The sequence below is a fragment of the Eptatretus burgeri genome, chromosome 1, assembly GCF_056783735.1.
Source record: "Eptatretus burgeri isolate ZD-2024b chromosome 1, Ebu_testis_v1, whole genome shotgun sequence".
In the NCBI taxonomy this organism is placed as follows: Eukaryota; Metazoa; Chordata; class Myxini; order Myxiniformes; family Myxinidae; genus Eptatretus; species Eptatretus burgeri.
In genome coordinates, this window is record NC_140961.1 from 72234021 (window position 1) to 72258540 (window position 24520).

Below are 24520 nucleotides of genomic sequence, written 5' to 3' on the forward strand. Positions count from 1 at the left end.
AGGACAGGCATGGACTGTTATCTTCCAAAGCTTATGCAATTAAATAAAGTAGATTAGTTGGAAGAGTCCTGCTCAATGATTGGTATAGCAAAGGGATACTCCCCACCTTGAAAGAACCAAAACAGACAGAATGGAAGGATAAAGACATGCTTGGGCAGTGCACCGCCATACTACCTGGGCCTTTCCGAAAGGATTGGCAAGATAATACGCAGTGCATGGATTATTGCAGTCTACAAATCTCCGTACTATCCGTAAAGCAATTTCAAAACTAAAGGACACTACAGTCATACGCCGCATTATGACGTTCCGGTCAACGACGGACCACATATACGACGGTGGTCCCATAAGATTATAATGGAGCTGAAAAATTCCTATCACCGAGTGACGTCGTTGTGCTGCCAGTCGTATAAAAGTACAGTAGAGCACATACAATTATGTACAGTATATAATACTTGATAATGAGAATAAACAACTATGTTATTGGTTTATGTATTTACTATACTGTACTTTTTATCATTAGTTTAGAGTGTACTCTTTCTACTTATAAAAAAATAGTTTACTGTAAAACAGAGTGCCGTGTTACGCAGCAGCCTCGTACATCCCATGTTTACCACGTCTCTTGATTGCATCATTTTTCCGTGTGCTTGATTTAATCTCGTGTTATTTTGTTCATAATGGCCCCTAAGTGTTCATCAAAAAGTAAAAAAAAAACAAAAAAAACTTAAGTTTATAAAGTAAAAAAGTTACAGTGAGCTAAGGCTAATTTATTATTGAAGAAAGAATTTTTTTTCTAAATTTAGTGTAGCCGAAGTGTGCAGTGTTTATAAAATCTACAGGAATTTACAATAATGTCCTTGGCCTTCACATTCACTCACTGACTCACCCAGAGCAACTTCCAGTCCTGCAAGCTCCATTCATGGTAAGTGCCCTTTCCAGGTGAACCTTTTTTTTTTTTTTTTTTTTAATCTTTTATACCATATTTTTACTGTACCTTTTCTATGTTTAAATATGTTTAGATACACAAATACTTACCCATTGTGTTACAATTGCCTGCAGTATTCAGTACAGTAACATGCTGTACAGGTTTGTAGGCTTGGAGCAATAGGCTATATCATATAGCCGAGGTGTGTAGTAGGCTATACCATCTAGGCTTGTGAAAGTACACTCTATGATGAAATCGCTTGACGACACATTTCTCAGAACATATCCCCGTCGTTAAGTGGCGCATGACTGTATATCAACTGGTGACAAATCAGGAGTAGTTTACCATTCATCATGTAGACTGTAGAGTCTGTGACCAATTCTACATTGGTGAAACTGGAAGGAATTTGAAACAAAGGCGAGATGAACGCGAGAGAGCAATTAGGCTCAGAAAGGTAACACAGTCAGCCATAAGCTTTGCCTGCAATTTGGCCACAAATTTGACTTGGATGGGACCCGTTATCCTAGACAGAACGGACAACAAACGACAAAGACTGATACTCAAAGCATGGCATGTCAAAAGCTAGGAGGGTCGTCTAACTGGGGAAACTGTGGACATACCCACACAATACACACCTCTGATACAAATGGCAAAAACTCAATGGTGCAAACAGCTGGATAAGATGAACAAAAAAAAACAACGCTCGATCCCCAACACCACGTATAAAACCCAACAGAGACCCCACCAATCATGCAACCCACATCTCACCATGTTCAACCCAGCTGCCAACCCATTCATGGTCGTTCCCCGAAAACACAAAAACAAGAACTAGATATTTATAATCACAAGGAGATTCATCAAGAGTAAGCCTCCCCGTCACCCACGATCCGATGATGGCCATATTTTTTTTTCGGAATGTCATATGATCATGACTTTCAACACTTATGGATAGAGTGTACATTCAGAAAATGTGTCCCCATCTACAACCTATTCATAAAACTCAACATCATGAAAATGGGAGGAAAATTATTCTCGAAGGGGTATGATGCAAATTAAGCATAAGTGCGCCTTGCATTAGGATATCGAGAGAGCGCAATTTCGTTCTGATCGGCCAAACCTTCGTATAGTTATGGTGAAAAAGATGTTTAAATGTCTATAATTGTCATGACCTTAATAATAGGTTAAGGTCAAAAAAATTTTGTCGACCCCACATACTTTGTATTCCCATTATTGATGCAAAATTTCATTCTAAGTCCCAGCCGGCTCCGAGATACAGCTCAGAAATTGGCAGAAAAAGGGGCGAAAAATAAAAACCAAAAACCTAAATGGTAGTTTAATACCATCAGGTACAGTACCATTAGTGGTCCAAGAAACTCTGAGGTACCATGAAAAATTGGGGGCATGAACTGTAGAAACAAACTTTGCAACAGAGTGGGTACATGTGCCAGTTAAGCCTCCCCCTATGCCACAGGGGGAGGCTTAACTGGCACACGCAACGCACCCACACATACTGTACAATACCAGATCACGAGTAAATAATAAAAAATAGCAGAGCAGACCATCGATAATGCGATTGGCATTTATATATTAAGGCTCGGCAAAATAAAAAAATTGCACTCAATTTACCTCTCGTGACGGGAAACAAATTGTCGCCTCGGGAATAAAAGCGGACACGTGCCGAGGCTCGGGGTGTATTGGACTGAAGAAGCTCGCTGTGAAGCGGGTGAAACGTTGCCTGGGACTGGATCTGTTCTTGCTTGTTACCGCTGCCCACCGAAGGTGGATGGAGGTAATGTTTTTCACCCCTATCTGTCTGTTTGCTTGTCTTTTTGTTTGTTTATGTGCAAGATATCTCAAAGTTGTGGACGGTTTTGGATGAAATTTGGTGGACAGGTTGGGTGTGTGACGAGCACAGATTTATTAGATTTTGGTGATGATCCGGCTTCAATAATTGAGTGATTCTTCATCATTGAGAGATCGGGCCAAAAATGATATACAACACGATATCTCAAAGTTGTGGACGGATTTGGATGAGACTTGGTGAACAGGTTGGGTGTGTGACAAGGATTAATTGATTCAGTTTTGGTGATTATCTGGATCAGTGCAGAGGTATGCGCTCTACTGAGTGCCCTTCTAGTTTATTATTGGATTAGCAGAGTAGATCTGATTACTTTTTGATTGGATGTGCATTTTTTTTCCTTAAAACAAATATTATATAATTTTCAGCTTTCCATTCATCTCGAGATCAACCAGTTTTGAGACAAAATGAGCTCAGAATAATAAGAACACAGAATGGCAAAGCTTTGGTGCATCTACTTACCGAAAGAAGCAAGACTTCAAGGAATGGATTGAACAGAAGTATATTCCAACACCAGGGATGCATCTCATGAAAGACTGAAACAATAAGGAGATCATTGAGGCTAATATATTGTTACGGATCTGGAAACCATTTGCATTCAACATACAGATTGTCCCAAAAGTCAGTTATGTCGTTAGGTATGTTATGTCGAGATCTTGTTGCATTAAGGCCAGTTCAAATGGCCTGTGAGACGGCGTATGGCCTGCCGTGTTAGGGTGAGTTGCCTCCATTAGCTAAAATTAAATTTAAAAAAAGAATTCAACGACAATCAAGTGACCTTTGAAGGCCCTAAAGACGTCTGACCATCAGTACCTGGTGTGCACTCACCCACAATTGTTAACTTTTCTGTGTTTTCTGTCCTCAAGTCACAGGTCTTGAGCCACGGGTAGTGTAAATATTAGGACTGTACATGATTTTAACCCACCTGTTGTTTGTTTAGCACCGGCAATATAGTCAAATTGTCCGAGTGAGTGTTAGTTTAGTTACGCAACGCACTAGGTTATTTATTTTTGGGACATGTATTCCAAATGTCGCACTCAGGGATCCGTAGGTAAAAAGTAATAGGGGAAAAAACTACACCTACATGCCACACGAAAATTAACGACTCGGGTCGAGTCTATAAAAAGGAGGGGGGTAGTGTTACGGATCTGGAAACCATTTGCATTCAACATACAGATGTCCCAAAAGTCAGTTACATCGTTATGTATGTGTGGAGTTAGATCCTTTTCCTTTTGTCTAGTGGGAGAATCAAAGGCATGCGTTGCCATTTCTTTTTAGTTAGGTTATTAAATCTTTACATCCAAAGAACCCTCCAACGAACAACGAACAACCATTCCATTCCCCATCACTATCCACTACCCACCCGCTGTCTACAAGCACTATGACTTGCCAAGGCAGGGTCTTGCAGCCGTTCCTTGCCGCTTCCACCAACATTCCTTCTAAACGTTGTAACTCTTGCACGACTGCCTGTGCAACATTGATATTGTTACTCGTCAAGTATGAACTCGTGTGGAAGACTGGCTGGGGTTTCCCGGCAGGGGCAGTTGCAGCGTTGATACTGTTACTCGTTGAGTGTACTGTTGAGGTCTTGGGGGGTCTTTTTGAGGTATTGGAGGGTCTTTTTGAGGTCTTGGAGAGTCTTTTTGGGGCCTTGGAGAGTCTTTTTGGGGCCTTGGAGAGTCTTTTAAAAGTTCTTTTGAAGAGTTTTTGGTGGGCGTTGAACGTGTCTCTGCTAGCCTTCTACGAGTAAGGGAAGGGCGACCCTGACCACCCTCCGTGGACCCCGGCCATTCACCACCTGAGCTCCACCACGAACCTCGAGTCCCACACGTGCGACTTGGGACCAAACCAGCGACCATTGTCAGGTGCCGCATCGCGGAGCACGCCCTTCCTCTGACGGTCAGGTACACCACCGAACTCTGGCCCCAGCTTGTTTCTCTCCACGGCTGCGAGGGTCCAATAAAGACTCTGGGTTTCTTTTCATTTTGTGTGTCTGCGTGTGGCTCGTCTTTAAGTAGAACTGAATAAGTGTTTTTGGATCACTGTAAATACTTCTTGCATATTCGCGTTAAGTCTTGCTTTGTGTCTTCATTTATTGGAAATAAAACTTGTTAGAAATGCCCCCAGTTTGTTTCAGTCCCTTCTTGCATTGGTCCAGCATGGTTCGGATCTGAGTTTAGCCGGGTTTTTGTCCCCGATAATCCGTTTATTTCAGCTGGCACGGCTTTGGCAGTTTCCGCTCGGCTGCACCTGAACCGGAGTTGGGAGTCGGAACTCTACCGCAGTCGGTAGAGTGACTCTGTTCGAGCAAAACGTGCCGAGGGCGTGGTTTCCCCGGTAGTCAAAATCGCACAGTTAATTAGGTAAATTGGTTATAGACAAATAGACCCTACGCTACGCGGTTGAAATATTGGTGACCACGGTCGGTTCAACGACCCTCCGGCTCACTGAGTTAGCCAAGCGACGGCCTACAATTCCGGGGAGTTTGGTGGGAGACGACGCAAACCTCCCCCACCGAGTGGTCGTTCTCGCCACCGATCCCCGGCCCACAACAATATGCAAAAGGTGCAACGTATGCAATTCTTTGCACTCGTGCACCAAAGCAGCACAGCTACAGGACCATTACCTGTACGTGACAAATGTGCAAACAATATCCATTGAGGTACAACAGCACATGGAGTGTACACAATTGTTTTCTGTGACAGACTATGCTGATGCACAAGTCATGATCCTGTAAAGCAGATATTCTCATCATGCTACATTTACCAACAGGTGTTACATTTAATCAGCATGTATGTCCACCGCCAAACTCACCGGTGATACTCCCTTCCACAGGCCTTTGAGACGTTCCGTTCTTATCACCTGCACCAACAAGCTCAGGAGACCAGCTCCTCGCAACCTGCACGCATAGCAGGGGCACAGGCACATTTCACAACACTGCTCGATCGTCACCAAATATGGCTCTGCCTTTGCAGCATGAGCTTTGACCATTGAGTAGCACAAGAGGCTCACAGTGCTCTCATCTCAATGCTGATCTCCAAGCAATCTTTAAAATATTACAGAGAACCAAAAAGCAATGCATTCATGTTCACCGTAGCTATTTTGTCCTGCAACTGAAACATTTTGTTTTCTCAGTCTGAAGATGCCAAAGGATATGCTTTTATGCCAGGGTTGTGATGGGCCCTGGGATAAAAGCCCCCATCCCTCTGCTTGGGCAGATGGCGGCTATGTCTCTCTGCTCATGATTAGACTCTTGTCTAATAAATGGAACATGTCCTTAATTCTGAGAAACTCTCAATCTCATAAAATCACTCTGGAAGGCGCAAACTAGCATGACCATCTACTACAGCAAAGATTTGCAGACGTTACATTTCATTGCACCTTTTACATCTATTTCCTTGGTCATCCACTGGTCTCTTGAACTTCTAGAACTCACCATTAGCTATCTTGACTGTGCTGACCACACAGCAAAGCTGGTCCCAAAAGCGAGCCACAGACTGGCCATCCTCAGTTGATCCACGTTTTTCCTTGGAAAATCAGAGCTACTCACAATATACAAGGCCTTTACCAAAGCTCAATGGAATATTGCTCTCCGCTATGGGCCGGTGCCCCAGCATCACATGCAGCTCTCCAAGATTATGTGGAATCTAAAGCTCTCAAAATTGGATTCTCCCATGATGAGGCAAAAGCACCGGGTTACTTAGCACAAGCAGGTCGTTAGTCTACCCGTTTAATACAATCTCTTATCCAACAGTGCTCTGTCAGGCCTCCAACCCGCCGTATATACTGCAGGATGTACACATTCTTACAGTAACTCCTCGTTTCGTTAAAATCCCAAAATCCAGGCTGACTGTACATCTCAACTCTTTCATTCCTCACTTCTCCCATCTGTGGAATCTCTTCCAGAGGCTTTTCTGTCTCACTTTTCCCTCCAGTGCTTCAAGCGAGCATTGCAACACCCGGACTTGCTGTCCTCAATTTTTGGCTCATGATCTTTATTACCCCATTAACCTTTCCTCACCTAACCATGTTATTTGCTAGTTTCAGTGTTTCCTCCCCTCCTCCCTTGATATCAGTCCCACTGTCATATCATATTATCTTGCTCTTCCATGAGCTTCGCTCCGAGAAATATATATATATATATATATATATATATATATATATATATATATATATATATATATATATATATATATATATATATATATATATATATATATATAGTTAATATCTCGCCGTAAAACGTTCTTACACATTCTTTGAATCAGAAAAGAATGACAGTTATATTAAGGAGTGAAGACATTTATGATGAGGTGGTGGGGATGTGCACGAAGGAACATTTATTGGCCGCACAGCACACAACAGTGGATAATGCTCATATCAGTTACCTACATTTAAAAAAAAAAAAAGTGTTGGTGAGTACAGTACCCAGGTGCAGAGTTTCCTCGTGTAAGCTGCAGTCGTGTTTTGAGCAGATCAAGTGGCTGGAAGAGCAGAGTTGAACAGGTACCACTCAGAGAGCCACAAACAAATGCCTTGATCGCCGGCTGGGCCTGGAATGTGGAGGCACAACTTTTAATGATCAGTGTCATGAACCAACATGAGGAACATAGTTTGATATCTCAACTGTTGCCAAAACAATAAATCAATGAAAATATAAACCCTTAACTCTGGATATTTTATTCTTGTCATTGCATCGATGCATGGGGTGAATAAAGGTTGGATGGAAGAACACAAACCAAAAAAACAATAGTGTGGATGTTTTATCAAACATGCAGTTGAACAATAAACCTCAACACGGGAAATTGAAGGGAAAGCGAATTGTGGAAAAGTAAAACTAGGGTCCACACCCCATCAGATGCTTCAGATCTCTCCAGCCTCTTAATTATTCTCTCCGTTGCCATCCTGACATGTCACCAGATACAGATAACCTGAAAATTCCCGCAGGTCTAATAAACAACCATAGCTGCTGGGAGAGGGGAATAATGATAAATAATAATTAAAATTCGTATTGTAAAATTATCTAAACATGCTGAAGCTCTGGGCTGATCTATTTATGACGAGCACTTAAGTACTGTTCTTCTCAAACCGCTCATATAAACCATGTTCTGTGATAGTTGCATTATTTAATTCGTTTTTAATCAAATTATTTTTGTGCACGTATATCTTTACAACTGAACTCCAGCTTCAGCTTCCCATCAAATTCTGGGCAAGCACACATACCACCAGGGGATGTTTGAAGATGTCTGAATATACCAAAGTCAGTTACAAACATACATACAGTACATAACATGCAGTATGTGCATGCACAACATAAAAACACTACATACAGTGTGTGTGTATATATATATATATATATATATATATATATATATATATATATATATATATATATATATATATATATATATATACACATCTCTATTATAATACCAAGCTTGCACACTAAAAACTCGGCTCGCCGTCACACGATCCCTATGAAATTGCTGTGACACTTAGCGGACATGCCGACAATAGTAAGTACCCGTAAATATTATTCACAACTTGTCCCAACATTTTGAGAAGGGGTTGCCATTTTGGAATTTCAATGAAAAATCCTATATTTTGACAATTATTGCACGGCACATTGTTAGGCATTGACAAAATATCAGTAGTAGCGTTTTCATGAAGACATTATGACAAATGAGAGCATGATCAATTAATTATGAGAACAACAAAATGTGTTTTAAGCGACATGGTTCTCATACATGACAACATAACAATCTAGCAAACAAGCAACCACACAGATATCTGATAGAGAACATAGAGTTTGTTTTGTATAGTCTGGGTAAAGCTTCCTGTGCTCTTCCATGCACTGTAGCAATGCTTGGCGTTGTTTCTCATCATTGCACATATGAATAAAGTCAGACACTAGCTTAATTCCTCTTTCAGCGAGATCATTTATGACACGCAAAGAATTAGCACTTTCGCAAATTTTCCTGTAACTAGCGAACTTGTCCCACATAGCCACAGGAGCCCTGACCATTGGTCAGTCAAGGTTTATCTGCAAGTACACAAAGAATAAAAAAAAAAATCATTAGATTTTCACAAAATATACGATTTTCACTGAATTTCCAAAATGGCAACCCCTTCTCAAAATGTCGGGACAAGTTTGTGAATAATATTTACGTGTACTTACTATCATAATGGCGCCTACTGAAGTGCATTCGGCCATCTAAACAGAGAAATATATATTTTAAAATATTCAAAAATCAATATTATTTCCAAAAATATGGATTTTTCCTGAAATTTCAAAATGCCGGCCCGCGGTCAAAAAAGGCGGGAAAATTTTTAAACTTTGGTCGATCACCTAACTCCACCAGTGGAATCGATAGGCACATAGTGCTTCATTCCAGCAACTACTTTTGCAAAAGTGGTACACCCTAAAATATATATATATATATATATATATATATATACATACATACATACATACATACATACATACATACATACATACATACATACATACATACATACATACAGAGTAGCCCGAAAGTTACTTTACCCCTGATAAATTTCTTGCACTTCCCTCCGTCCACTTCCTACACGGCCCAAGTGATCCGGCCGAGGGTCGTGTCGTCTCCGGGGAACACCCACGGCCACCACGAGGATCGACGGTAAGGTGTTAGGATAAACCCACGCACACACCAGAACAAGATGTGTGCCATTCGTGCCCTGTGCGATGATAAAGTATCACGGGCTGCGAACGGTTTTGCCCGCCATTGGCCCACGTGGTCGGCGCTCACGTTTACCCGTATCTACTATCGTGTTTGCGGTGTTGTGTGCCATCCCCGATCTGTGACAGGAATTGATGGAAATGATCGGATGTAATAATTCGATGTCGGTTTGGAATGAAAAAGAACATCGATACAAGTATGAAATGGAGAAATGGAGGTAAAAGAAGATGCCGATGTAATTAAATCCAGAAATGGGTTGAAAAGAACGAGCCGCTTGTGTCTTGCACACTTGTGTTCTGTACAAAGTGGCGTCGTCGTTGTTTTTCGATTATCGGCCTCTGACGATGTAGTCATTGGCACCAAGCTGCCAGCCACACTCTCGCCGATATTGGGTCACTTGCTTCTGTGTTGTGAAAAACAACATCCGTGCGGCCTCTTTAGGAGATATTCGTTCATATTCCTTTTCAATACAATCAGTGGTCTCATGCCAGATCATCGGAAGCTCGAGCTGCCGAGCGTACTCCATGATTTGCCACAGAAGTTATGTTGAGGGTATCGCTGTATCCTCCCACCCCCCACGGCACGTGCTGCACGTGTTGGCCTCCGTGAGGAGTGAGGACCCATTGCTTACAGTAAAGGGCGGGGGCTGCGGTTTCCACAGGGGGGTGTCCGAGCGCAGTGCCTGCTGGTCGACGCGAAGACCCAAATTCGGATTTACCTCAGGAATAAGCAGAAAAAGAAGAGTAGAAGAAATGAAGTTAGTGGTGTAAACAGACCGAGCTATGAGATCCCCGCAACGCACGTCTCGTTGTCCCGCTAGACAAAAGGGAAGGGACCATCTAAACGTACATTAATGGAATAACTGTCTCGGGACCACTACATGTTGGATGACATTGCCTTGGAGGCATGCGGTTCCTCGCACCGCAACAATATATACATCCATTATATACATTACATCCATCCATGCAGTACATGGAGATACAAAGTTACAGAAATACAGTACATACATGCATTACACACATTACATATAGACAATACGTACACACATTACACACATACATAACATTCCATAGACACTACTACGTACATACCACATATATATATATATATATATATATATATATATATATATATATATATATATATATATATATATATATATATATATATATATATTGTTGCGGGTTCGCGCCCGCCGGCGTGCTGACGGCCACGTAACTCGAATCGCGGCACGTCGCCCACCGGACGGACAATCCAGTCGTGACCCTCTCGGACTAACGCCGGGAACCAGTCACGGGTGGACCTTTCGGTCTCACCGCGATCGAGCCAATCGGCCCCCGCGTGGGATAGGGTTGCTCGCCAAATTCGACCTACCTAAGTACCCACACGGAGGTTAGACCGGGCGATCGCACCTCGCCGCAGGTCGACTTCGGACACGGGCCACTTAAGCGACCAGTTCCGTACTATCGGGATAACCGAGCGGTGTTATCGTCGGCCTCGACGGTTCGATTAACTATCGGGCGTATTCAGCCCACTACCAACCCTTTACGTGAAGCAAGATGAGGATTCAATGAGAGAAGTGACGAAGCGAAGCGGGAAAGCAGTTCAACATAAAGCACATTTATTCGCGATGAACGGAAAGCACACATATACAATTCCACCAAAAGCACATAGAAAAGAAGAGAAACACAATGCAGAGCTAATACCGACTACCGAGCACACGGCAACACTTATACAATTCTACTTCACAGACGGCGCTGACAACACATACCCAAAACCAAGGAAAAGAACACCCTCAAGGATGAGGCGGGCCTGAGGCCGAGACCGGGTCGGGCCTACCCGTCTGGTGATGAGACGCGGAGCGGCGATGGTGCCTCAACTCCGCGGGCCTCGCGGGCAGTGTCTGGTAGGGGGTGGGAAGGGGGCCCCCTTGGTCGCACTATCTCAGCGCGGGGGGAAACAGGAGGAGGTTGCTGATGCTCGGGGAAAGGAGGATTTTTACTCTGCCTCGAGTCCCGCAACGAGCGTCTCCACCTCGACCAGGTCGCGCCGTCGGCCTCCCTGGTGTGCAGCTCCCGGCACGACGCGAGCACCCCCTCGTCTGCCTTCGCCGCCTCTCCACAGCTCCGTCCTCTTCGCTCCGACTCCAACGCACACGACGACGACAAACTCTCAATTCACTTGACTGACGAACGCGGTCGCTTATATAAGCCCCGTGGCTTCGCTCTCTCATCTTTGATCCCCTGCCTTCAACCTTTCACCTCGCTCCCCATTGGCCCGAGAAAAAGTGGGCGTGAATGCATTTTGATCCATGAATTTGCATATAGCGACCGCCCTCCAACGCCCTGGAGGCGGGGCCAAATCGCCCCTCGCTCACCGATTGGACGGCACAAAAGTGGGCGTGAGTCGTTTTTGATCCGTTTTTGGAGCGGAAAATCCGTGGTTTTGTACACGCTGTTCGGCGCGCGCCCTGCACGAGTCCAACACCGGTACCCACAAGCGGCGCAAGAACGGTGGCGATGCGACGGTTGCGAGGTGTGACGGGAAAGGTCGTGGCTGTTGTGGTGAAGCGGCGTTGTGGTGGGTGGTTGATGTTGTGACGACTGTTGAGACGCGGTTGGCGGTGGTAACAATGGCGGTTGGTCCAAAATAAAGATAGTAAAAGAAAAACGGCTATCCTGAAGAGTCGCAGCACGCATAAATGACATGTATTCCCACTAGACAACGGGTTTGGGCCTAACTACACATATACTTACCGAGATGTCTCACCTAAGGGACCTGAATGGTGGTTTGCGAATTTGGTAACCACAACAATATATATATATATATATATATATATATATATATATATATATATATATATATATATATATATATATACATATGTAATAGCTGAGTGACAGGAAGAATACGCTTACTGCTCTTGGGAAAGTCAATTTTGCAAGAATCTATGTTCATAAAGTCCTATGCACCATATACATATTACATACGCAAAATGAGGGGGGAGGGATACACAGTCAAAAATAAGGGAGGAGGGTAGGGTATTTTTGGATGGAGAGTCGTCAAGGTCATCATGGGATATAAATTAAAGAGGGGGGGAGGGTCAACTACAACTACTACAACTACGACTAATGGGTCCCAATGATTCCCACCTTTTGGTTCAAATGTTTGAAGAAGGGGTGGACAGACCTAACATATAATAACTCGACTACAATCTACATTGATAAACACTGTGGGACCTTTCACGTCCACCAACTACTGCCAGGAGACGAGACATCCGGCTTAACGTCCATCCGAGGGACGGTGCACTTTGTCATGCAAAGCTACCAGCGAGTCACCAATCGGAGTTCATATTGTAGTCGGGTAGGGAAACACGGACTAGACGGCTCAAGGCGTGACCTCTATGCCATCTTATCGGATCCCAAAGGAGGGAGTACTCGGGGTACTGGCGGGAACTTTGGTTCCAGAACATCTCCAGAATGACATTTCTGGTTCCTCAGACATTGATCCATCCGAACCTTTAAATATCGAACAATAAGGTAAATGAGAAAGTGAACCCACTCATGCCTCGTTCACTCTCACCCCCGACCCCCACTCCTGCCTCGTTCGCTCTCACCCCCGACCCCCACTAATGCCTCGTTCACTCTCACCCCCGACCCCCACTCCTGCCTCGTTCGCTCTCACCCCCGACCCCCACTAATGCCTCGTTCACTCTCACCCCCGACCCCCACTCCTGCCTCGTTCACTCTCACCCCCGACCCCCACTAATGCCTCGTTCACTCTCACCCCCGACCCCCACTCCTGCCTCGTTCACTCTCACCCCGACCCCCACTAATGCCTCGTTCACTCTCACCCCGACCCCCACTCCTGCCTCGTTCACTCTCACCCCCGACCCCCACTCCTGCCTCGTTCGCTCTCACCCCGACCCCCACTCCTGCCTCGTTCGCTCTCACCCCCGACCCCCACTCCTGCCTCGTTCACTCTCACCCCGACCCCCACTCCTGCCTCGTTCGCTCTCACCCCCGACCCCCACTCCTGCCTCGTTCGCTCTCTCCCCCGCCCCCCCCTCCTGCCTCGTTCGCTCTCACCCCGACCCCCACTCCTGCCTCGTTCGCTCTCACCCCCGACCCCCACTCCTGCCTCGTTCGCTCTCACCCCCGACCCCCACTCCTAACACGACCGACCCCCCGACCGAGTAAAACACGAGAGTACAGTGCAACATGCTGGAGTCGACATTCCTTCTCGGCCATTGTATGTGGGCGTCCCTGTGACAAAACGACTCCAAAAACCACAACATTGTAAAATGCCGTCATACACTCGTCAAGAATACTCGCGTTCAAACTATAACCGTGTTCAAACTATAATCGCGTTCAAAAATCAATTCAAATGGTTTGTGTGTGGAACATTAGGTTGTTGAGCTTTACAGTATGTCTCAGATCTACGGCGATCTAGTTCAAGCACCGATCGTAAAACCGTCCATCGTGTCTGACTGTTCTGTACTCTTTGGCTGATTTCAGGTGCACACGTGGCGCACCAGTCGACGTTCGATTCCCGAATCGATCCCTGCTTCACACACAGGGTTCGCTCGCTTGATTCAACGTGTTCGCAACAGAATGCAACGGAACTGAGTGCTCCGCAACATGGCGGCGCGCACGGCATTATGGGATAACCTTGAAAACCCTCCATGAAGCAATGGAGACCAGAAACATTCACAGGCGATGGGCCTGATGCTAACGTGGCGATGCGATGGGGGACAAACGTGAATGCTGCCTTGGCTCCAGACCCAACCTTTGATTGAGATTGTCGGCCCAATTACTGTCTTCGCGGCAGAAAGACTTTGACTGTTTTTTGTGAAGGCCTTGCAGAAGGTGTTTCCGATTGTGAATTCTTCTCAGTTTTCGACACCAAAGTACAGGTCGTCCGCAAGTTTTGCCATCATGCCCTCTTCAAGTAGATGTCCAAGTACCCGGCGCATGAACTCCTCCAAAGTGGTCTCTGATCCTGGCATACCGATGGAAGACGATGCGAAACCAGAACACAATGAAAGGGGGGACGGGGGGGGCACACCACAGTACTTCATGGAAGCTTTTGACAGCAGAATCTGGTTCAGAGTATTGGTAAGGTCACTCAGTCATGATATATTTCCAGCTCGATGTGCCAAAGGGTCGAATCAACGTCAGGCATCTGAGAAAGTTGAGGTTTACTATACCGGCCTACGTCAGAAAATGCTATTACTAGTCAAAAACCATCATAGCTGTCTGAAGAAATGATGGGTTGAGGTATTCTACGGATCGACCCGCATCTTCAGGGTGGACAAAAACCCCCATTTTCTCCAAGTCCTCCAATTTATGTTGTAACTCTACAAGGTTGGTCTTGGAACAAAGTGGGAAATAGCCCTTCCTCTGGTGGTTGGGCCGGCCCCATATTCGCAACCAACTGAAATGAGCCAGATGCTCCGTTGGAACCTTTCGGATGGGGATTGAACACTGTCGTATGTAAAAAAGTAGAGCCGAGAATTTTTCCTTTCTGTCAATGGGAAAGGAAGGTATTGTCAGTGTCGAGGCAAACAGGTCCAGATAACTTGGGCTGATCTCTTCCAGAACGCGTGCAGAGTGAGAGACGAGGGCATTTAAACGTGTCATCAGATGGAGTGAAATCCTAGAGTGACCAAGCAGACCCACCGAACAGAATACAGCACTCCCTGCTCAACCAGTCCTTCAGAATACTGATAACTGTAAATACCTTGGTGTCACTATCACAGATAACCTGACATTGTCTAAACACGTTGACATAGCCTAGAGTACTGTTGGCCATGCTGGTGGCTCTCAGAAGGAATTTAGATGACTGCAGTCCTAAGGTAAAGGTGGCTGCCTGTAACTATTACCAGAGCTGGATTAGTGAATGCATAATCAGCATTGGATCCACATCTCCAGAACTCGTCTTCTTTACTCAAAGACTGTGGCACCTGGTCCTGTCACTGTCCATTCTGCTAAAAAGAAAAACACTTCTGGACTTGTTTTGTCTCTTGACTCTATACCCTTTATTAGCTGAACCATCTCTACCAGATCCCCTCGCAATCACCTACTTTCTCGTGTATCAAGTGTTTCGTCTAGATAGCTCCTCATGGCTTAGTCGAGCGAGCCAAGGAAGCTCCTCATAGCTTCGTATTGTTGCGAATTCGCGCCCGCCGGCGTGCGAGCGGCCACGTAACTCGAATCACGGCACGTCGCCCACAGGACGGACAATTCTGTCGTGACCCTCTCGGACTAACGCCGGGAACTAGTCACGGGTGGGCCTTTCGGCCTCACCACGATCGTGCCAATCGCCCCCCCCCACATGGGATAGGGTTGTTCGCTAAATTCGACCTACCTAAGTACCCACACGGAGGGTAGACCGGGCGATCGCACCTCGCCGCAGGTCGACTCCGGACATGGGCCACTGAAGCGACCCGTTCCGTACTATCGGGATAACCGAGCGGTGTTATATCATCGACCTCGACGGTTCTGATTAATTATCGGGCGTATTAAGCCCACTACCAACCCTTTACGTGAAGTAAGATGGAGATTCAATTGAAGAAAAGACGAAGCGAAATGGGAAAAACAGTTCAACATAAGGCACATTTATTCCGCGGCACACATATACAATTACAACAATTATGTACCAAAAGCAGTTGCAACAAAAGAAACACAACAATGCAGAGATACTACCGACTACGCGAGCACACGGCAACAATTACACAGTTTTACTTTACAGACGGCGCCGACAACACATATACTCAAAAGCAAAAGAAAAGGGCCACCCTCAAAGACAAGGGGCAGACGGGGCCTGTGGGCGCGAGACCGGACGGAGCCTACCCGTCTTGTGATGAGCCGCAAATGTGGCGGTGGTGCCCCGACACCGCGCTCCTCCGCGGGTTTCGTTGGCACTGCTTGGAATGGGGTGAGAACGGGGCCCCCTTTCTGCACTATCTCAGCGCGGGGGGGAAAGAGGGGGGAAATTGTTGATGCTCTGGGGAAAGAGGATAGCTGGTTTTCTTGGGTCCCGCGACGAGCGACTCCACTGCGACCTCGACCGCGTTCCCGGCTTCCCCTCTCTGCAGCTCCCCGACAGACTCTGAACCCCGACAGACTGACTCTCCTCCAGACCCGTCTTGACTGCTGCTGCCACACTCCGCCGCCGCCACACCTCTCCAACTCGCCCAAGCCCAAAACTGACTAAATTCGCCCCGCGCTCGGCGCTTTATAGTACGGCAGGAGAACCCATATGCAAATTTCCGGATCAGGATGAGCTCGGGGGCGGAGCCACGCTCGCCCATTGGACGGAGGAAAAGTGGGCGTGAACCTCCCCTGATCCTCGAATTTGCTTATATCGATTCTACTCCGACACGCCTGGAGGCGGGGCCAAATCGCCCCGCGCTTGCTGATAGGACGGATCAGAAGTGGGCGTGTATCATTCCTGATCCGACTTCTCCTCGGAAAGGCCGCTTTTTGCACCCGCTGCTCGGCGCGCGCCCTGTACGAGTCCAGGACAGCCTGACGCTCGGCGTCCACAAGCAGTGCGGGAATGGCCGCAGAAGGAGAGGCGAAGGTGGTGGAGGGTCTAAAGTGGCGGTCCCTGGCCACGGTGACGCTTGGAATGGCGGTGATGCGATGGTTGTGAGAGCGAGTTGTGAAGGTAAAGGTGGTGGCTGTTGGCGTTGTTGTTGTTGTGAAGCGGCGTTGCGGTTGGTGGTTGTTGTGTGATGGCGGTTGAGACGTGGTTGGTTCAAAATAAAGATAGAACAGAAAAACGGCTATCTTAAAGGGTCGCAGCCCGAATGAATCACATTTATTCCCTCTAAACAACGGGTTTGGGGCTAACTACACATGTACTTACAGAGATATCTCACCTACGGGACCTGAATGGTGGTTTGCGAATTTCCTCAACCACAACAGTATATTAGATTTCCCTTCCTGTGTCTTAGAGGTTTGAGGGATATATGCGTTGTGTGTGTTTAGCTCGGACCTCTCCTTTATCTATCGATGCAGTCTCCTGTACAGTATTCTATCCAGTATCCTGTTCCCTGCTGTTCTTCACCTCCACATTTTATGCTTCCCTCAGTAATGCTTCACCTCTCGTAATTTAACATCACCTGCTCATCTTTTCATCTCCTTCATCGATGGACTCTCATCTCCCGTAGAAAACCTTCATTCGTCGTCATAAAGTCCATTCTTGTAAATAGGTCCTGCCAACAATAACTGTAAAACCTGCATGAATAATGGTTGGAGTGGAACATAATTGATGGACAGAAGGGATTACATTCTTTTACTTTCACCACACGCCAGCGAAAACGAAGCTGCCAGGGAATCTCCGCAGAGTGAGAAACACCACCGAGGGGTTCGAGAGCGGAGCTTTGCACCAGTACATTATTGGCTGACTGTACGGTGGCTTTATCTGAGCGGAAGATTACACGCTTGCTCGACCCTGCTTAGGCTGGAGTCTAATTGCTTTCACACAACTCTGAGCGAGGCGTTAATGGGTTCCGTAGAGCACTGTTCATCTGCTGTCTCCTCTGTACCAACCCATGAACTTGCGGTTCCCAACCATCTGTGTAAATCAAACCACACACCACTGACACACCCTTACCCTGAGCACCTCCTTCCACACCCCATCCCATCTCCCCAGTCACATTGGAACCAATGCAGGCTCACACTGTCAATATCGGATGAGTCGGAGTCGTAACAAACTACACTCTTCTCTCCAAATTCTCATACTCTCGCCTATCTTTCCCGGTTGATTGATGATGCGTCATGTCCTGTGTGTAGCGACAGAGAAGATCGTTTTAAGTGGGCTCCATAAGGTATCTTCATAAGTTTCCTCACGTATCTTCTGAATGTGCTTCCGTTTCTTTGATTGTACATACCCATCATTGTGCTTAATTTGACGGCAAATGAATGTGTTCTGTTTGATTGTGAAGAAATGTGTCCTTTACGTCTCATTGTAAATGATTGTGTTGAATAAATAAATGTGCTTGTTAAGGTTTGAGATGTTTCTGACCAGGTCATCTGTCTTTTCCTCCATTGGAACAGCATAGTCTGCTCGTTAGTGTTAGCCGGGAGGTTCTACCCGACTCGATTTGCTCTTTTTAGCCAGCGCACACCCATTGTATCGCTCGGCAGTAATCTGGGTGTGTGTTGAGGGCACGAGACCCCCCTTGGTGTGGCCATCCACAAGTAAGGTACTACGCAAAGGAGTGAAAACCTACCAGGATTGGCAGTACCAATCGGTGTTAGTGGTTGCTTAGCAACCCACCAGTGCACGGAGTTATCTGTGCCTGGCGGCCTCAGGACCGGGCGTTCAGGAGGGACCGGGGCTTCCCCTTGTGACGAACCTCAAACCCCGGATCCGTAACAACAGCTTTACCTGTAGCTGCCTGACACTGTGATGCCTGCTTACCCCCCATATCTATTACCACCCACAGATCCTTCTTCTGTGTGACATGTTCCAAGACATTTATTCAGTCTAATTGCCTTCGCACAACTCTGTACGAGGCGCGAAGGGGTTCCGTGGAGCACCTTGCATCATGTAATCCCTATTTTCATAGTTCCTATACCCATCCCCAGAACCTTACATTTATTCAGGTGAAACTGCATATGCCAATACTTTGCCCAATCCATGCAAGTATCAATACTTTCCTGAATCTGATCACCACTCTCTCTGTTATCTAGCTTATTTCCAAGCTTTGTATCATCTACATATTGTAAAAGCCGACTCTTGATATCGCTGTCCAAATCATTGATGTGAATCTATACCAAATAGAAGGGCGATCGGTAGCGCGCATACCTCCACCACGTAATGTCTGATCCACGAGAACATATTCGGCCCAATACATTTTCGAAATATCATGCTGTGCAGCAGTGCAGTATTATATCGTTTTTGAGCCCTATCTCTCAATGGTGAAGAATCTCTTTAATAATTAAATAATTCTCATATCCAGATACGGATTCGGATCTTCACCAAAATTGAATACGTTCTTCCTTGTCACACAACCAACCCGTCCACCAAGTTTCGTCTGAATCCATCCACAACTTTTTGAGATATTGTGATAAATATGAGTTTAGCCCAATCTCTCAATGGTGAAGAATCACTTCAAAAATTCTAGTAGTCGGATCTGGATCCAGATCTTCACCGAAATTGAATCAGTTGATCCATGTCACACACCAAACATGCCAAACAAATATCATCCGGATCTATCCACAAGTTTTTGAGATATCCTACACACAGAGAGACAAACAGACAAACAAACTAACATAGAGGGTTGAAAACATAACCTCCTTCACCCTCAGTGGCAGAGGTAATAAATGTCAGAGTGTGTGTGTGTGTGTGTGTTTGTGTGTGTTTGTGTGTGTGTGTGTGTGTGTGTGTGTGTGTGTGTGTGTGTGTGTGTGTGTGTGTGTGTGTGTGTGTGTGTGTGTGTGTGTGTGTGTGTGTGTGTGTGTCCTCCATAACTCCAAATCCATGAAACCTATCAGCCTGAAACTTTGCATGCATACTAAGGGAACTCCAAGGGAGTGCATGAGTGAAAATTGGGTGTTTGGATTAATTAAAACACTCCTTTTGAAGATAATTAACAGCCTGATTTATTTATATCCTTTATCAGGTGCATCCTCAGACATCTCGCTCTCCCTTGAAGGGGTCTTAATTCGCCATTTTGAAGCAGAATTCGCCAAGCATTGGAAAGTTCATCCAAAAACAGAGAATGTGAGCTGGATTTAGACTGGTGTGAGACAACTGCCAATGGCTTCTGCAGCTGTAACGAGTACATGTTTGGAGAGACGAGGGTGTTCCGAGAAGGTAAGTTGTGCGTTTTTATCATTAATAATTATCGAGTTAATGTTTTAAGATCGGGCCTAGCTGACGGCGGCGCGAGTGAGGCCTCGGTTAGATGCTAGGCCACGCCAGATTTTTGATCGTAAAGGGGTCAAAATGCATTTTTTTCCCCAAAGAGTTATGTATTTCTTCACCTGCTTGATGTTATAAGCTGTTAGATTATATAAGGATTGTACATGGATGCTTTAAACATCGTGTTTTATGATGTTGGAAAGGATTTTGCTTTGAGCAGCCTCAGATTTATTTGAACTTTTATTAAATTTCTATTTTCACTTTTCACAGTTGCCCAGGTAGCTTAACACTCGATTGCAGCAAGATTTGTGAATATCGGGTGTTTTTTTTCAATGTCGTTTTAATGTCATTTTGTACATTTATACAAGCAATGTGAGGACATTCCATATGCTTCCAAACGGCCTCATGACTTTATCTTAAGTTATATTCGATTTCTGTTTTCCCTTTGGGTATTTGCGACTGTAGGTTCAGACTCGACGAAAATTTGTGAAAATCCATTGAAATTTGATGAATTTAGGTCGTATAGAGATTTTGTATGGCGAATGTGAAACTTCTCAAATGTTCTGGGCTGCCTCGTGGCCTTGCTTAACTCTGATTTGATTTATATTTCCACGTTTTATTGTCGCTGACATATTCAAACTCGACTGCAACAAATTGTGTGGAAATCCGACCAAAAACGCCTTTATCATGAGGAAAATGCATTTCATTTCAAATAACTGAGATGAACCTTAAAGGAACACTACATAATATGCATTCACTGCTTGACCTTGCCCCCTGTACCCCAGAGGGACTGCTTATCCATAACATTTGTCAGATCTCTGTTTATATTTCCAGAGGTTTGTCGAGGTATTCTACAGGGAATCAAAGCAAATCTGGTGAAAAACAGACGTTTTAAAATAAAGTTGTAATGGTTGCGAGTGACCATGTATACAGACCTGCAGGCAGGGTGGTGGCTTATATGTAATGTGTTTATTTCATGGGTGATTAAACTTTTCAATGTCCCAAGGGTTGTTCTCCTTTCAACAGCAACTCTTTTGTGGTGATTATTCAAACAAATTCATCTTATTTATTGAGCGGGCTTGGGCCAAGGTCGGCTTTAAAGAGATCTTACATAGATCTCTTACACGCCCGCGGCATGGCTATGCGTTAGGTTTGTGTGGGGGAACGCTTGCTCGCAGGAGCTATTCAGCTTTTGCTTACATTTTTGGGGGTTTCCCAAGGTACTTGATAGGTATTGAAAGCAAATGTGGTGAAAAACGAATGTTATAAAATAAAGTTATAATGTTTACATGGACCACAAGGCGATGCACCACATGACGCGTGCACAGATAAGCAGGCAACGTGGTGGATTATTTGTAATGTTTATTTCACGGACGATTAAACTCTGCGATGTCTCGAGGGTTGTTCAGCAACTCTTTTGTGGATAAAGTCATTATTTAAACAAATTCATTTAATTTGTTTAACTGTCGTGGGCATGTGAAGACCAGCTTTTTATAGTTAAAGGGATCCTATATGATCCACAGCTGAGCTATGTTGGAACAGGCCACAACAATTTCTTAATGATAAAGCACTCAAAAATGTTTTTTTCACTTTCTTCATTCATTTTCATACCTTTGAATCGCTTATAAACGCCCGGAGATGCCAGTGTCCATGGCTTTATTTAATTTCCGCACATACGATAACCTCAAGAATATTTTAACCTAAACCTTTATTTTTGGATGCCGTCACTGTTTATCCTTTGTCTCCTCTCTACCCCCTTCCTCCTTTCTCCTCTCTAGCCCTCGCCCTTCCCTCTCTCCTATCTACCTCCCTCAACCTCCACCCCCCCTTAATGTTGATGTCAGCGAAGCAATGGGTTGTATTTGCTGGTGTCCTGACTATAATTCACGGACCAGTGTTTGTGTGTTTGGATATTTTTGAGGTTGTTTGTCGCACTACTCTTCCGATAGTTCTGGACCAGTTACATTCAGACTTGCCAAAGAGGATCAGCATGACCCCAATTAATGTAAAGGGGTCTTTTTATCTTTGCCGGTGGTCTTGGGGGGGGGGGGGGGAGAGAGACACAAATTCTCCATGAAAATGTGTATCGTGAAGTGCCCCCTCCAGATGGGGAGGGTATTACAAGTCACCACAATTTACAGCATCGTATTCCAGTCTCCACAGTTTCCAGTGCAGTGAGGTGTTTTGAATTATAAGCAGTAGATATGTTTTTGCTTCATGCACGTAACCTGGGTTATTTTCTTTTTGCCTATATACCACCCAAATAAAGGTATGCATCAGAAGAACGTGTTGCATGCTTGGAACAAGATCGCCCATCAGGCGGGTACTCTGCTTATGAATAATAATGGTCCTACAACTAATCCCTGAAGTACTCAATTACTTACAACCTCCTACCTATACACCTTCCCATCTAAAGTGACTCTGCTTCCTATCATGAAGCCCATTTGCAATCCATTTAGTGACTATGAGCCATTTATGAGCCAGCCATTACACAAGTTCTTACTGTAGCTCATGGCTTTGTTGTGGTAACTTATCAAATGCCTTCTGAAAGTCGAGATACACTACATCCACTGCACATTCCTCATCCACCTCATCAGAAACTGCTTCGTAGAACTCCAATTAATTTGTTTAATATGACCTCCCTTTTGTAAATCCATGATGACAGCCTTTAATTAGTTTGAATAGTGTATATTGAAATGGTTTCCCATCAGATCTCTACTTAACTTCGTTAACATCTTCCCCACAACTGAAGCCAAACTAACTGGTCTATAGTTCCCCAATTCTTCTGTGGATCCTTTATAAAAAAAAAAGTGGTGTCATCTTTGCTGGTCTCCCACTCTATGGTACCTGTCCTGACTCCGATGAGCTGTTAAAGATATCATTCAACATCACACTTGTTTGTTTTGCCACCTCCCTTAACACTCTTGGATGCATATTATCTGGCACTGGAGCTATTGTTCTTAGTATTCCTAGCTGTTTTACTGTTTCCTAAAATCTGAAGTAGAAAGCCTCAAAAAGCATTTCTTCACCTCCCTGACTGTTCTTGTGTCAATGTTGAAGCAAAAGGACTATTTATTAAGCCTGTCATCTCACATTCATCACAAACTGATATCACTTTGCTAGTCCTCAATGGGTCCACACTTGTTAACCTCCGCCATCGAAGATGGACGGAGGTTACTGTTTTCACCCCTGTCTGTTTGTTTGTTTGTGAACAGTATTACGGAAAAACTCCTGGACGGATTTCGACGAAACTTGGTGGGGGGATTAGGTATGGTCCAAGGATCATGCCATTAGATTTTGGACTTGGTCTAAAGTCCAAAATGGCCGCTATGGTGGGCATTTTGAAAAAATATTTGAATTTTTGTTTTTGCATTTCTACATGTTTTAAGTGATTTCCAACCCCCCCAAAAAAATTTGTTGGAGAAAAAAAAACAAACAAATTTTGCACCTTTTTTTTTCAAAAAAATTTCGATTTTATTTTTTTGGCATTTCTACATGTGCGTCGATCTAGTTTAGTTTATTCAATCGTGGTTCAGTAGAGTCTGATCCGTTTTGACCTACAATGAATGGGATATCAGGTTCACTTAAGTGACCCAGCAATATTGGCGGCGGAGGTTTTGCACTCTACCGAGTGCTCCCCCTCTAGTCTTAACCTGTTGTATACCCTTTATGGACTTAAAGAATGACTTTGTTCATTGATATAATAATACACCAAGGCATGGGGGGGGGGTGTCAATCCTTACGGAGCTTAAGGCTTTTTCCCTCGATGGCCTCCACCCCCCCCCCCCAATCGGACGTGGGTAATCATCCCATGGTGCAAACCACTTCAATTTTCCCATCGCCGTTGTCCTCAGCATCCACCCCTAAGAACGCCAACTTTTGCTTCTCTGGGAGGGGGGTGTTCGATCTTCACTCCTCTTCTCCTTCTGTGTAATAATATGCTAAGGCTTTTGTCATGGTACTTTTACCACGGGCTTCTGTTAGTCTATTATAACATACTCGGGAGGGGGGGGGGAATGATACTATATACCAATCAAAAATGATGGGGCCAAGAACATCCCCTCCCATCACAGCACAGTTGTAAAGAATACAAGTCTGAAGACGACGATGGTTCACGAGCGGTATTTGACGATGTAGATT

General features: G+C 45.0%; 1 protein-coding gene across 4 annotated transcripts in view; it reads right to left on the reverse strand.

Moving 5' to 3' along the window:
• Window positions 1-24520, reverse strand: part of SLC25A38 (solute carrier family 25 member 38) — a 50107-nt gene that overhangs the window by 17826 nt on the left and 7761 nt on the right. For 3 of the 4 annotated variants that reach the window (XM_085887921.1, XM_085887899.1, XM_085887907.1), the window contains 3 exons: window positions 7209-7333; window positions 5595-5679; window positions 3243-3316 (listed from right to left, as the gene is read on the reverse strand). In XM_085887921.1, the coding sequence (XP_085744047.1) occupies window positions 3243-3316; window positions 5595-5679; window positions 7209-7333 (284 nt within the window). Of the gene's footprint in view, window positions 1-3242; window positions 3317-5594; window positions 5680-7208; window positions 7334-7630; window positions 7747-24520 lie in introns of all 4 variants that reach the window. The other variant, XM_085887915.1, reaches the window with a different exon arrangement.